We start from the raw sequence: 12314 nt of genomic DNA, 5'->3' as shown, positions 1-12314 counted from the left end.
CAGCTGGAGTGTCTCAAATTTGCTTTTATATTTTTGGAAATAACTTTCCCGCTTTTGCAAGTCATAAGTAAAAATAAAGCAATTTCTTAAATTGCTTCTGAATTGCTTGAAGTCCTGAAACATGAGTTCAGCCCCTTAACCATGCTTTCAAGACATGGTTACTGGCAAATGTTTTCTTCAACCAGTGAAAGGGTATGTGGTTTCAAACTTTGCTATGAAATTCCTTTTCTTTGTGTTAGTTTTGTTATTTACAGAATTGTTCTTGAAAGTAAATAAAAACCAAACAAAAATTGAGCTAATTGAAAACTACTGATAATCTCTACTTCTTCAAGTTAGAAGAGGGCAGATTTGTTTCTTCAAAGTTCAGCAGCTAAGTGATTAGTCTTGTATCATTAACGATTTGCAGTCCTCAGTGCTTTTGCACTATTATTTACAAAATAATTATTTTGTGCCGACCAGATCCAAGTAGGAAATGAAAAACCTGTCTTCTTACAGTATATTTGCTGCATTCTTGGTTTTGATAACTTGTTTGGTTTTTTCCTCTAAGGATGTAACTTCAGTATATTAAAAGAGAAATATGTATAGAGGGAAACCTGTATTCATCTTGTCTTTGACCACTTCATTCAGTATTTAGGAATTCAGAGTAGGCTAAATGTGAATCTGAATATAGCTGTCATGCCTTATTGTTTTAAGTTGTGTGTCAGGAGTGTAATTGACGATTATGTTAATACAAATGCAAACCTGAAGTTTTCATCCTGTTGTTCCTTTCAAATTACTTCTAAATGTAAGGTCCAGCACCACGATGGCGTAACAGGCACAGAGTCTCCCAAGGTGAAGGACATGTACATGAATAACTTGATGTATGGAATGTTCAACGTAAAGAAGCTAATGGCTTCCATAATCTTTGATATCAACAACGCGAAGAAGAATGGGGAGGTCTATTCTTCTGTTTACACTAAAGGCTCAGGAAAACCAGGTACTTCTTGCACAGCTTTAACAATTTGCAAGCTACCTTATGAAAGCTATCATGTTTTCTTCCAAAACATTTAACATATTATGTACATCTATATTCTGTGAACCATGGCTAGAAAATCCTGTTTGCTTTATGAGACACAGGATTTCTCAGCTGATGATACACAGAACTCTACCTGCATATATTAGACCTGGCTCTCAGATTCAGATCTCAAATGTAAAACAAGGGGAAGAAGAGGTGCTGATCAGAATAGTCACTAACTTTAGTCTGCAACAGAGCATTACATGATAAGGAGAACAGAGTCAAGTAATGTTCTTACTATAATGTACTGCCAGCTTGTGTAAAAAATGCAAAAGGATTTTTAAGAAGTTTATTCTAAAGACCATACACTCCCCTTTATCTTTACTTTGGAAACTTTTTAAACTGTCAGACGTAAGCAGTGCTGTGGGCTGTGCAACAGACCGATTTGGTTTTTTACAGGGCTGTTTTTAAATTAGGCTTCTCATTTGATCTTCTGTATAACTCTGATAAAGTTAATACTGCATGATGATGAGTTGCAAGCAGCTTATCTTCACTAAATGCATTTACATTCAACTCAGGTGTCATTTTCTGTATACATGATCTTTTTTGATTAGGCTGAGCATAGAAGAATGAAGCAAAGAGGTTTTTATGAAGGACTATTAAATATTTTCCTTTTTTCAGTCATGAAGTTTTACTGTAGGGTTTTTTGTTAAAATTTTGTAAGATAGTTGTACCTAGACAGATTTCTTAAATGCTTTTTAATACCACGTTTTAAAAATACATAATGTAGTGACTGCCAGTTTTGTTTGTTTGCACAAAGGTGCTACAGATGTTGACCAGTATGTTGTTGTCTATAACCCACTGGCATGGAACATCACTACCTTTGTCACGGTTTCTGTCAGCAATGAGGCAATGAGTGTATATGATGAACTGGGATATTCTGTGCCAGCACAGGTACTTCAACTTTATTTCTTTCTGTTGCTTTTCTCTCACTTGTCAATTTTCATTGGCTGGATTCTACCTCCTGTCCAAGTGGGATTTTCCTACTTGTCCTTCAAGGGTTTTTTTACTTGCCTGTTGTCTCAACAAAGAGACTTTTTTTACTGTCCAAAAGGACTTAGTGCTCTTGTAGTGTGTTTGGTTTGTCCTTTGCATGTCTGCTGTGTGTGACCTGGTGCTTCTTACCTTATTTTTCTTTCTCTAAAAAACACTGTTTCAAATAAATCTTTTTATGTAGAAGCACTGCCTTACAATTGACAGCCCTTTTAGTAAAATTGGCAGATTGCCTTGGGGAGGGAGAAGCAGAGAATTAAGAAATGTAGGTCTTAGAAACTGGTGTCAGTCAGCTACCATTTGATGGCTCATTCTGTCATAGCCAAGCTCCAAAACACAGCCAGCTGTTCCCTGGAAGGGAAGAAAGCGGCCTCAAGTGAAAGCTAGCACTAGCCTTTCTCTGCTGTACAGAATGCATCATCATCAGTGGCTTGATAAACCTCCAGGAATGCTTTCTGCACATAAGGCCTGAAGAGGCCTGATGCAATTCCAGATGCTCCCCTCTGACCCTGTGATGCCAGATAGCTCAGCCAATTCTGCCAGCTGCACAGTTTCTGTGACCTGTGGCTTATGACTGTGACGGTGCATGAAGGCACATTGTAGTCAGGTGGTGATGCACAGCAGCTATCCCTTGTCCTGTACCTGTACATGTGATGGCACAGGACCTTACTGCCTTCCTCTGGAAACCATCAGTCTCTTTGGGTTGGCACATGGTCATGCTTGCCTGTCAGTCACTTACCTCCCACAAGTCATTCTGTCTGAATTACTTCTGTCTTGTAAGATACAAAGACAAGATTGACATTTATTCAAGGCATTTATTCAGGATTTAGGAAGTCCTAAAGGTACGTTGCCCTTATTTTAAAGAGGCAGAACTCACTGTACCAAGTTGATCTGTATTCTTGGTTGCTAGAAGTTATTCTTATATGCATATGGATAGTCACTTGAGGCTAAGTAAAATCTCTTTAGCAGTTATGGCAAGATGGTTTGGGGTCTTTTAATTCCAATATGTGCAGTTCAAAAGTGCATGCATATTACACACTCTTTTCCTTTTGTGAGAAATAAAACTTTAGCTCAGGACAATTGTGTAAATACACAGCTGAGAGGAACTGAAACTTTGGCAAGTGCTCTGCTGCCTTCTGCACCACATGCACGAGTATCATGAAGGGAGAGAATGGGAGTACACTCTGCTGATATCACTATTGTTAGGTTGTCTGTGGTGTAACTGGACATATGTCAGTCCACAGTGTGAAGATACAAACAGCTTGCTTGAATTGCTTGTTAGTTGTAACTAGCTTCTTTGTCCATAGAATCTGTTCAGTATTTATCTAGCCCCATTTTCTTTCTCCAAATCAAAAGTAGTACTAAAGTATGTAACATTAATGGGCAGGATATGTGTAATTGAAAGATGATTTAAAACTGATGTTTAACGTATTTCAGTATTACATAACACTGGTGTTCTGTTTACTGTGCAAAAGGATGTTAAATGCTTCTATCTCCTTTTCATGTGCCTTCCCTTAAGTGAGGGTCCATGTTGGTGCTTCCTTCTCTTGTCATGAGTTTTCTTTTTTCGCACTGGTCATGTCTCTAGTGTTTCGCTCTCTTTTCTGTCATTTGACTGATCAATTTAATTTATTATTATTATTATATCTGCTCTTATAGGCATTTTTACAGTGTAATCTTAAATTGTGATTCCATATTCACATTAAAATAACCCTTTTAATTTGCATAGTGACTTTCCTTCACTAGTAAGGCTCAGCTTAATCCAAGTTTACCAGGCTCCCAATTAAAAACAGCATGGATCTACATTATAATTTAGAATTATAAGAATTGCATGTTTAGAAAGTTATTATTAAAGTAGAAGCTAATTTTTATAATTTAGGGCTTACAGCACATGAAGGTAATTGCCTTGCCAATTAATTTTCTGTAATGAAGCATTTTTGTGTATACTAATGTACAGGTTCAAAGCTCCGTGGAATCCCAGTCCACCTATGATCTGTATATCCTAGTTGAAGTAAGTGGTCTGAGCTACAGAAAATACAGTATTAAACCCTTGGATGGTAAACAGTCTGCATTTATTGGGAGCTCAGTCAAGTACAAGCGGAGAGACTTAACTCGTGCAGATCAGCGAAGTCCACGGTTGTTTCCTGTGGTTAACAACTGCTACCAGATCGTGTTTGACCAAAACACAAACCTGATGCACAGCATCACAGACAGGTAAGATTGCCTGCTTGTTTCAATAATGTTTCAGATTTTATGAAATACTTCATAAAAATAAATCCAAGGACTGTGTGATGTGTCTTAATTCCAAGACTCAACAAAATATTCTTTGCAGTCTTTAAAATTATTTTTTATCCCCACATGTCCTCCTTTTGACAGGACACTTCCACATCAGCACAGGCATTATTCCATACTAGTTCTGTGTTGTTGCCCTGTTTAACTTTGCAGTTGGTCTGAGATGACATACCACAGTAATAACTAGTATATCAGCAGAGTTTTAGTGTACTTCAGAACAAAAGAGGGTTACGAATGTGCATTTTTATTAAAAATTAGTAAATAAGCACATATACTGTGGCTACACAATGATCCTTAAGTGATGAACTAAGGGCTTACTTATACTAAGTACTGTTTTGCAAGTCCATATCACTCTGTGGTAGAAAGCTACAAAACTGTTTGAATGGAAACTTTTAACTAAGGAGTTTCCATTTAATCAGGTAGATAAAATGGAAGAATTATCAAGATTTAGGTGAGATTTGAGGTTTTCAGATGGTCTTTCTCAGCTGATGTGAATTGGCGCATTTTCTTCAGCTTCAGTGCAGTTTTGCTGAATTTTGCCTGCTCAGGATTCAGATTGTCACCTTTTGTAACTGATGGAATATTTGACCCCTTTTTTCACTGCATGGTGTTGGCTAGATCTCTTTCACCTTTGCAGTTTCATTCATAATTCTGCCTCCTAGAGCAAGAACTTGTTGTTCAGTATCATTAAAACCAGCTTTAAAAGTATAGCTGGACCTTATCTAAGAGCCCTGGAATAAGTATTTTCTCAGAGTGCCTCCAGATCATAACTGTCTCCAAATTCTATGAGAAATATAGTGCAGAACAAATATCTAAATTCAGTTCACAGTTTTCCTGTGCTGGCAGGCAGCAAGAGCTGGAATTCAGCATGTAGGGAAATGAGATACTCACTTTCTTCACAAGCCTTCAGACAAGCTCAAAATGCTTGAGTTTCAGAAAGTATGCAGTGGGATAATGGGAAAGAATGAGGCCTCAGGTCAGAATGGGAGGAAAGGTTGAAAAAACTTGGGATCTTCAATTGGGAAGCCTTTTACATTCAGCTGCAACAGCTAGAACTTGTAGATCCTGCTTCTGCACTAAAAGTGCCTCATAAGAGAAGTAGTAGAAAACATTTGGATATTCTCCTCAGTTATTACAAATTGTGGGTAGCTGTATCAATATGAGATAAAATATTTGGCAGTATAAATTTATATGCTAGATGAAGTGATTTTTCCCATTTTCACAGCAAGTTGCCAAAGGCAGAGCAGATAGCTGAGAGCCTTTATATGACTTTCTAAAAATTGTGATAATAAGTCATGAATAGCTAAACTGTAAGCTTCAGTGGAGAGAGGAGGAGATACAGTAGGTAGTGAGTGATTGTAAATGTTGCTACCCTGTTGATTTTATTGCTACCAGTGTTAAACATGGAAACTTGCATCATGCTGATTTTACCTAGCTACAAAGTTAAATGAACCTAATTATTTTATTCGTTAGTGCAGTGCAGTGTACCTCATTCTTGTGAAATGGGTAGTTTTAATCCTTTAGCAACTCTGGCATCAAAACAATGAGGTAATTAAGATGTTTAATATAAACATCTTAAGATGTTTAACCTTAAGATGTTTCTCTTCTACAAAAATAGAAAATTACATAGAAACTCTATTTGCTTACAAACTGACATGTATCTTAATGGCAAGCACTTTAATTCTTTGCTGTCCTTATTTACTCAGTCTCACAAAATCAATCCACTGTGAAGAAACAGTCTTTTGTCCTTACATTTCCAGCCTCCTGTTTCCACCTTGCATTTCCACCCTCCTTTACTGTTGCTGTTCAGCTTTGCATTTATCATGTACAAAATGTGTTTGTAACTTACATAATTTTTACTGTTCTGTGGATTCTCAGGGAGACTAACCAGACTGTCCAGTTCACCCAGGAGTTCCTTGAGTACCACGTAAATGGAGACACAAAGAAAGGACCCATTTCAGATAACTATTTATTTGCTCCAAATGCTTCAGCTGTTCCAGTATCAAAAGCAGTGGGGTTGGAAGTGATGTCTGGAAGCTTGATGACAGAGATACGCCAGTATTTCTACAGGTACAGCACCATTACAGCTTCACTTCACTGGAATGCTCAGATATGTATGAGGTTACATCTGTACAGTTATTCCTAAGCTCTGTGTATTTGTACTGTTTAGGATTTAGACAAAAGAACTATTATACATATGCTGAATGTACTGCTATAGAAGCACCTCCTGTAAATCATAGAATCATAGAATTGTTGGTGTTAGAAGGACTGTAAAGATGCAGTTCCAAACCCTCTGCAGGGACACCTTTCACTAGACCAGGTTGCTGAAAGCCCCATCCAACCTTTAGCCAGAGCTGGAGCCTTTTGCACCTCCAGGATGGATCATCTACAGTTTCTCTGCATCGGTGTGTTGTTACTCTCAGAGTAAGGAATTTCTTTCTAACATCTTATCTAAACCTACTCCTCTTTGGTTTAAAGCCATTTCCCCTTGTCCTATCACTGCATGACCTTGTCAAAAGTACCTCTCCAGCTCTCTGGCAGGTCCCCTTCAGGTACTGGAAGGCTGCCCTAAGGTCTCTCAGAGCCTTCTCTTCTCCTGGCTGAAAAATCCTAAACTGTCTTCATAGGAGAGCTGCTCCAGCCCTCTGAGCATCTTTGTGGCCTCCTCTGGACTCCTTCCAGCAGCTCCTGGTGCTTCCCATGTTGTGGGCCCCAGAGCTGGCTGCAGTACTGTGGGTGGGGGTCACATGGAGGGGAAGCAGAGGGGCAGAATGCCCCCCTTGACCTGCTAGCTGTGCTGCTTCAGAGGCAGCCCAGGACATGTTTGGGTTTCTGGGCTGTGACACATGCTTTACCAGCTCATGTTGAGCTTCTTATTAACCAGCACCCCCAATTCCTTCTCCTCAGGGCTGCTCTCCAGCCTTTCTCTGCCCAGCCTGCGTTTGTGCTTGGGATTGCCCTGACACAGGTGCAGGACCTTGCACTTGGTCTTGTTGAACTTCGTGAGGTTCACATGGGCCCGCTTCTAAAACACATTGCTGCAGGAGGGAGGGAGGGATGTGGAGATTGTTTAGGGTGATCCTCTGTGGTACATTTTTTAAGGCAACTTCTGTTCAGAAACTGGTTCTGTACAACTCAGTGAATATTGCAACTAATATCTTACATGGATGGAAATTGGATATAATGATACATTTTAGTAGCTGTGAATACCTATCTTGAAAGCAAATTAGAGAAAGGAGAAATAAATTCTTTATAAGGTCACTCTGACCCCTGATGAATTAGCTACTTTTCTGTGTTAAAATTTTATCAGTCTACAAACCTTTTACCCTCTTTTACATCTGGTTGTTTGGTTGAAGTCTTTTGCTTTACATGATGTTGCTCAAGGATTGTAGTTGAGGAGGACCTTTGGAAAGTAGTGTGGAATTCTTGCATCAAAGCTGATATCACCCAGATTGAAAAAATGCATGTATTCTGTACAATGTGAATATGTTGCTTAGGGAGTCATAATAACTTTTTAATTTTTTGTTAATTTTGAGAAAAGCAGAGTCTTTGTAATCAAATGAAGAAGCCTCCTGGCACTTGTAGTGTGAAAGAAACTTACAGGATATCACTTATTCTGGTTGAATATTTGTATATTTGAAAGTTAAATTGAAATTAAAAATATTTGTACATGAAATAAAAAATTGGCAAGAAAGTCTGCATAGGATGACATGAGGAGTGCCTTGCAAGTTTTGTCATAATCAGTCAAGTGCTCCACTTTCTAAACTCTGCATCCTTCCTCTCATTTTCATAGCAATGTTACTTCTCAGGACTATATATATGCAGTGTACACCAGGCTGTATTCAGTACCAGAAGGCTATGATGGGAAGATGCTTTGCCATAGGATAGAGCAAGAATACAGTGTTGGGCCTCTGGAATTAAATCGTGAAGCAATTCTAAGAACAAGCACAAATTTGAACACCAGACAACTTCTCTATACTGACAACAACGGATATCAGATGCAGAAAAGACCATTCAAGGCATATGTGAATAACACAGTGGCTCGGGTAGGCACAAAGGTGTAATCCAAAGTCAGTTGTGTCTTTGTTCTGCGTTTCCTGGTTAATTCCTCATAATATTATCTCTACATGGTTTGCTGTGTGTTTACAGAACTATTACCCAATGGTCCAGACTGCCTACATTGAAGATGATACCACAAGACTGATGCTGCTTGCAGAAAGATCTCATGGTGTATCAAGTCAAGGGAATGGACAAGTTGAGGTAACACAAATTTTTGTTTCTTTTTCTGGGTGAGCATAATTTCATGGTAGCAGATAATATAAGTAAAACCTGATGGCTGATTCCTGCTGTGATGTTTACCTTCCCAATACAGGTGATGCTACACAGGAGACTGTGGAACAACCTTCAGTGGGACCTGAGTAACAATCTCACTTTGAATGACTCCTCAGTGGTTCGCCCAGTAATTTGGCTTATTTTAGGAACCAAGGCTGCCACCAATACTTTGTATCGGACAAGTGGACTGGCATTAGAGCATAGGCCAGTAGTAATGTTTGGAGCATTACCAGGTAATCACTCAGCTTCCTGTGCTATCTTTAGCATCTGAATGGCTTGTTTATGTTGCTTTGATTTATGCTGTTGAGTTTTTAAATGCAGACTTCAAGCCTCCTGTGAGGCAGAGTTAGTATATAGTGAGTTAGGAGGGAGCTTTAGAGCTTGCTAATTACTTTGCATTAATTTCAAACGTGGATGTTGTCCAAGTATATGAAACATTTCTCTTGTTATATAATTATCTCTACTTTCAGAGGAAAATAAATTTTAAAGCATCTAATGAGAACAAAACGTTCACAGAGGGAATTAGTCCAAAGTAGGTAGTGCACCATATATTGGCTTCCTGGATACTGAGTCCTTAATGACCATTTTTGAGTCATTCTTTTAAAAATACTTGTTCACCTTATCAACTAAAACTGAAGCCTGGTAGTGAAATAGAAATTCCAAACTGCAGTGAAATTTGTTTTATTGAAAGCTCTGACAGACTTTTCTAGCAGTTAAAATCATGCTGCTTCCTGCTTTGTATCTTGAAAGGCCTTGGAGGAGAAAGCATGTTATCTATTTTGCCTCTGCCTTTGCAGAATAAGCAAAAAGCCCTTTACCCTTCCACAGTGTCCTAGCCAGGCTTGTGTGTGTGATGGATTTTAATGTTTGTTTTGTTTTATTTTGCATGAAGGAGATAAACCAAAGCTACCCAGACAACTTCAACAGAATTCAGTCCATGATTTGCCTGTAACTGTGCCACCTAATCTTCATCTCCAGACTCTGAGCATTCCAGGGTGGAGGTACAGCTCTAATCATGCAGAGCAGGTCCGCAGCATCCACATGGGTAGGTGCCTTCAAAGAGGTGGCTGGATGTTACACTTAAATAAGCTGGTTTTCTTTTTTTCTCTCTTCTGTGGCTAGTATTTTTATTTATGCAAAGCGTTAAATTCCTCAGTCAAGAAAGTTAATTGTGCTGTATTATTTCTCTGCTCAAGTAGTAAAATATTTCTCCTGCATGAGTTTTTCATGCCTGTTAGTGACATTCCTGTCAAAGTGGGAGCTGGTTATTTCCTGATATCAGTCCTCTTGCTAACTTTAAAAAATAGGAACTAAGTTCAAATTATGAGAGTTTAAAGTTTAAAAAAAATGTTTAATGCTTGGGTTTAATTTTAAAGTAAGAAAATATATACATTTTGATTTCTTTTGAAGGTAAACAGAAGCAAGGTGATGCAGATTTCAGTCGTGTCCTGCTAAGAATCAGACACTTGTATGAAGTTGGAGAGGATCCTGTGCTGTCTCAGCCTGTGATAGTAGATTTAAAGGTAAATCTAACCCTTCAAGACAGAATAGCAAATGAGGTGCTTTTATTCCAGAGAGGAATGGTTCTGGAATGACACATCATGTGTACTATGAAGTACACAAAAGATGGATGAAAAAGTATTATAGAAATTTAACCTCAGAGGGAAGTGAGCTTTTTTTCCTTGGCTTTGCATCAGAGAAGGCATTACTTCAGATGAAGTTGCAGTAGGCACAGCATGAAGATAAATGCTAAATATGGGTAGGACTGGATCTGCTGAGCTCTTGGTAGTTACCTAACCTGCAGTACCTTAACCAGTCCAGAGAGTAGGATTCTGTTTTGTTGTTTCTTTAGTTATTGAAAATTGTACCTATAATTAATGAAACATGGACAGGGTTAAAGGCAAACATTTTTTTTCTTTACAGTTGATTTCTGTGCGTTGTTCGAACTTTGTCATTTCCATCATGTGCTCGCTTTTTTTTCAGTTTCATGTTTATTTGATCTTTCCTATGGAAGTAAATTACTTTATACTCCATGGCAGGGGTTTATTATTTTGATTGTCATGACAGAAGCATGTAGGATGTGTAGGATTCTCTATTTCAGTAAAAGGGGGAGTGTGAGTTTCAGCCCTTTTAATAGACTCTGTACTACAACGCAGAGGAAGTTTTCAGCACCTCAGCTTAGTTTGAAGCCCAGTGAATTTGTATTTGCCCTTGTGTTGCCTGACCTTGAAGATTTTTAAAGTCTCTCTGCTGTAATTAACAGGCTAGAGTTGAAAATTCTATCTGGTCTTACTGTGTACTAGGCTGGTGAGTTGATACTATTGTCTGTGAACTCTCATTTGATTCCTGGTGTTTTCTTTACTCCCAGGCTTTGCTAAAGGGATTGGGATCCGTGATGGCAGTGGAAGAGCGATCCCTCACGGGCACCTGGGATGTGAACACTTTGGAGCGGTGGAAATGGAAGACTGCACAATATCCAGGCAAAAGTAGGTGGAATAACGTGTTTGGTGTCCATATTGTTGTTAACTGTTGAAGCTTGATGATTAGTCTAGTTAAAAATACTTTTTTAAATTGCAAGATTAGAAATGTATTACTGTTTTGTATGACAGACCTGGTACCTGTCACAGCCAGCAGGTAGGAACATTTAGCAAAGATTCCGTGCAAGTACCTGACTGTCATATTTATCCAATAGCTTGTTTTGCCTAGAAGTGTTCAAAAGCTTGGAATGTTTCTGGAGTTTTCTTTGTCCAGATAGAAGTGGCTACTTTATGAATTCATATTTGTGACACAGATTGGTTTTATCAGATGCTGATGAGTTGCGTTTATCTAAGTTTAAGCCTGTGGTGCAAAAAACACACAACTTCAGTTAAAAATCTCTGCTGTAATCAGCTTAAAGGACTCTGTGGATATGATTCAAGTTGGGGCTGACACTCAGATCCAGTGCTGTGGGTGACCTCATTTTACTTCTCATTCCAGTTAGTTTTTTGGACAATGTCCTACTGTCACATATATATTGTGCCTTGTTAAAAGCTTGCAGAGGTTTTGGAATGGGCTAGGTGAGAGTTTAGAGCTCTATTTGACCTGCAGCTCAGAGCTTGCTTGCTCTGTATTCATGATGAAGAAAAGGTGCATGACTGGGGAGTCACTGCACATTTTCTGTGTAAGTCAATGTGTGAAAAGAAGTTGTAATAATATATATATATATATATATATATATATATAATATTTTAATATTATGAATGGGTACAGGGTACATCTTAGGCTCTATACTACTTGGAGTTTTAGGGAGAAGAATCTGCTCAAACACTAGCTTTTAGGGAAGAGATGAGTTAAAACTGATGTGATAGAATAACATATCCATTTGAATAAAGCTGCTTTAATAAATTATCAATGCTTTTGTGTTTTACAGGATTCTTCAACAGCACAGAGACCTCAGAAGACTTTATAGTAACTGTTCACCCAAAGGAAATAAGGACTTTCTTCGTGTACTTTCAGGTTCAATAATGTTTGATGATGTATTCCAGGTGAATATGTAATATCTTTGAAGTTTTGCTTCAAGATACAAGTGATGATCTTGAAAAAAATTCCTACTGCTGTTAATGAAAGAAAAAATCATTTTGGAATAAACTTTGAATTTAATTGA

General features: G+C 38.2%; 1 protein-coding gene across 1 annotated transcript in view; it reads left to right on the top strand.

The window, feature by feature from the left end:
• Window positions 1-12314, top strand: part of MAN2B2 (mannosidase alpha class 2B member 2) — a 28960-nt gene extending 16646 nt beyond the window's left edge. The window contains exons 9-19 of the mRNA XM_005517853.3: window positions 790-976; window positions 1815-1948; window positions 4005-4261; window positions 6218-6409; window positions 8133-8385; window positions 8489-8599; window positions 8712-8904; window positions 9564-9716; window positions 10082-10194; window positions 11040-11157; window positions 12081-12314. Of these exons, the coding sequence (XP_005517910.2) occupies window positions 790-976; window positions 1815-1948; window positions 4005-4261; window positions 6218-6409; window positions 8133-8385; window positions 8489-8599; window positions 8712-8904; window positions 9564-9716; window positions 10082-10194; window positions 11040-11157; window positions 12081-12175 (1806 nt within the window). The 3' untranslated portion in view covers window positions 12176-12314. The remainder of the gene's footprint in view (window positions 1-789; window positions 977-1814; window positions 1949-4004; window positions 4262-6217; window positions 6410-8132; window positions 8386-8488; window positions 8600-8711; window positions 8905-9563; window positions 9717-10081; window positions 10195-11039; window positions 11158-12080) is intronic.

This window comes from Pseudopodoces humilis, chromosome 6, assembly GCF_049639895.1.
Source record: "Pseudopodoces humilis isolate 2021_Gansu_Grassland_sample_001 chromosome 6, ASM4963989v1, whole genome shotgun sequence".
NCBI classification, from domain to species: Eukaryota; Metazoa; Chordata; class Aves; order Passeriformes; family Paridae; genus Pseudopodoces; species Pseudopodoces humilis.
Note: the sequence above shows the minus strand (reverse complement) of the source record. Positions and strands in the feature narration are given on the sequence as shown.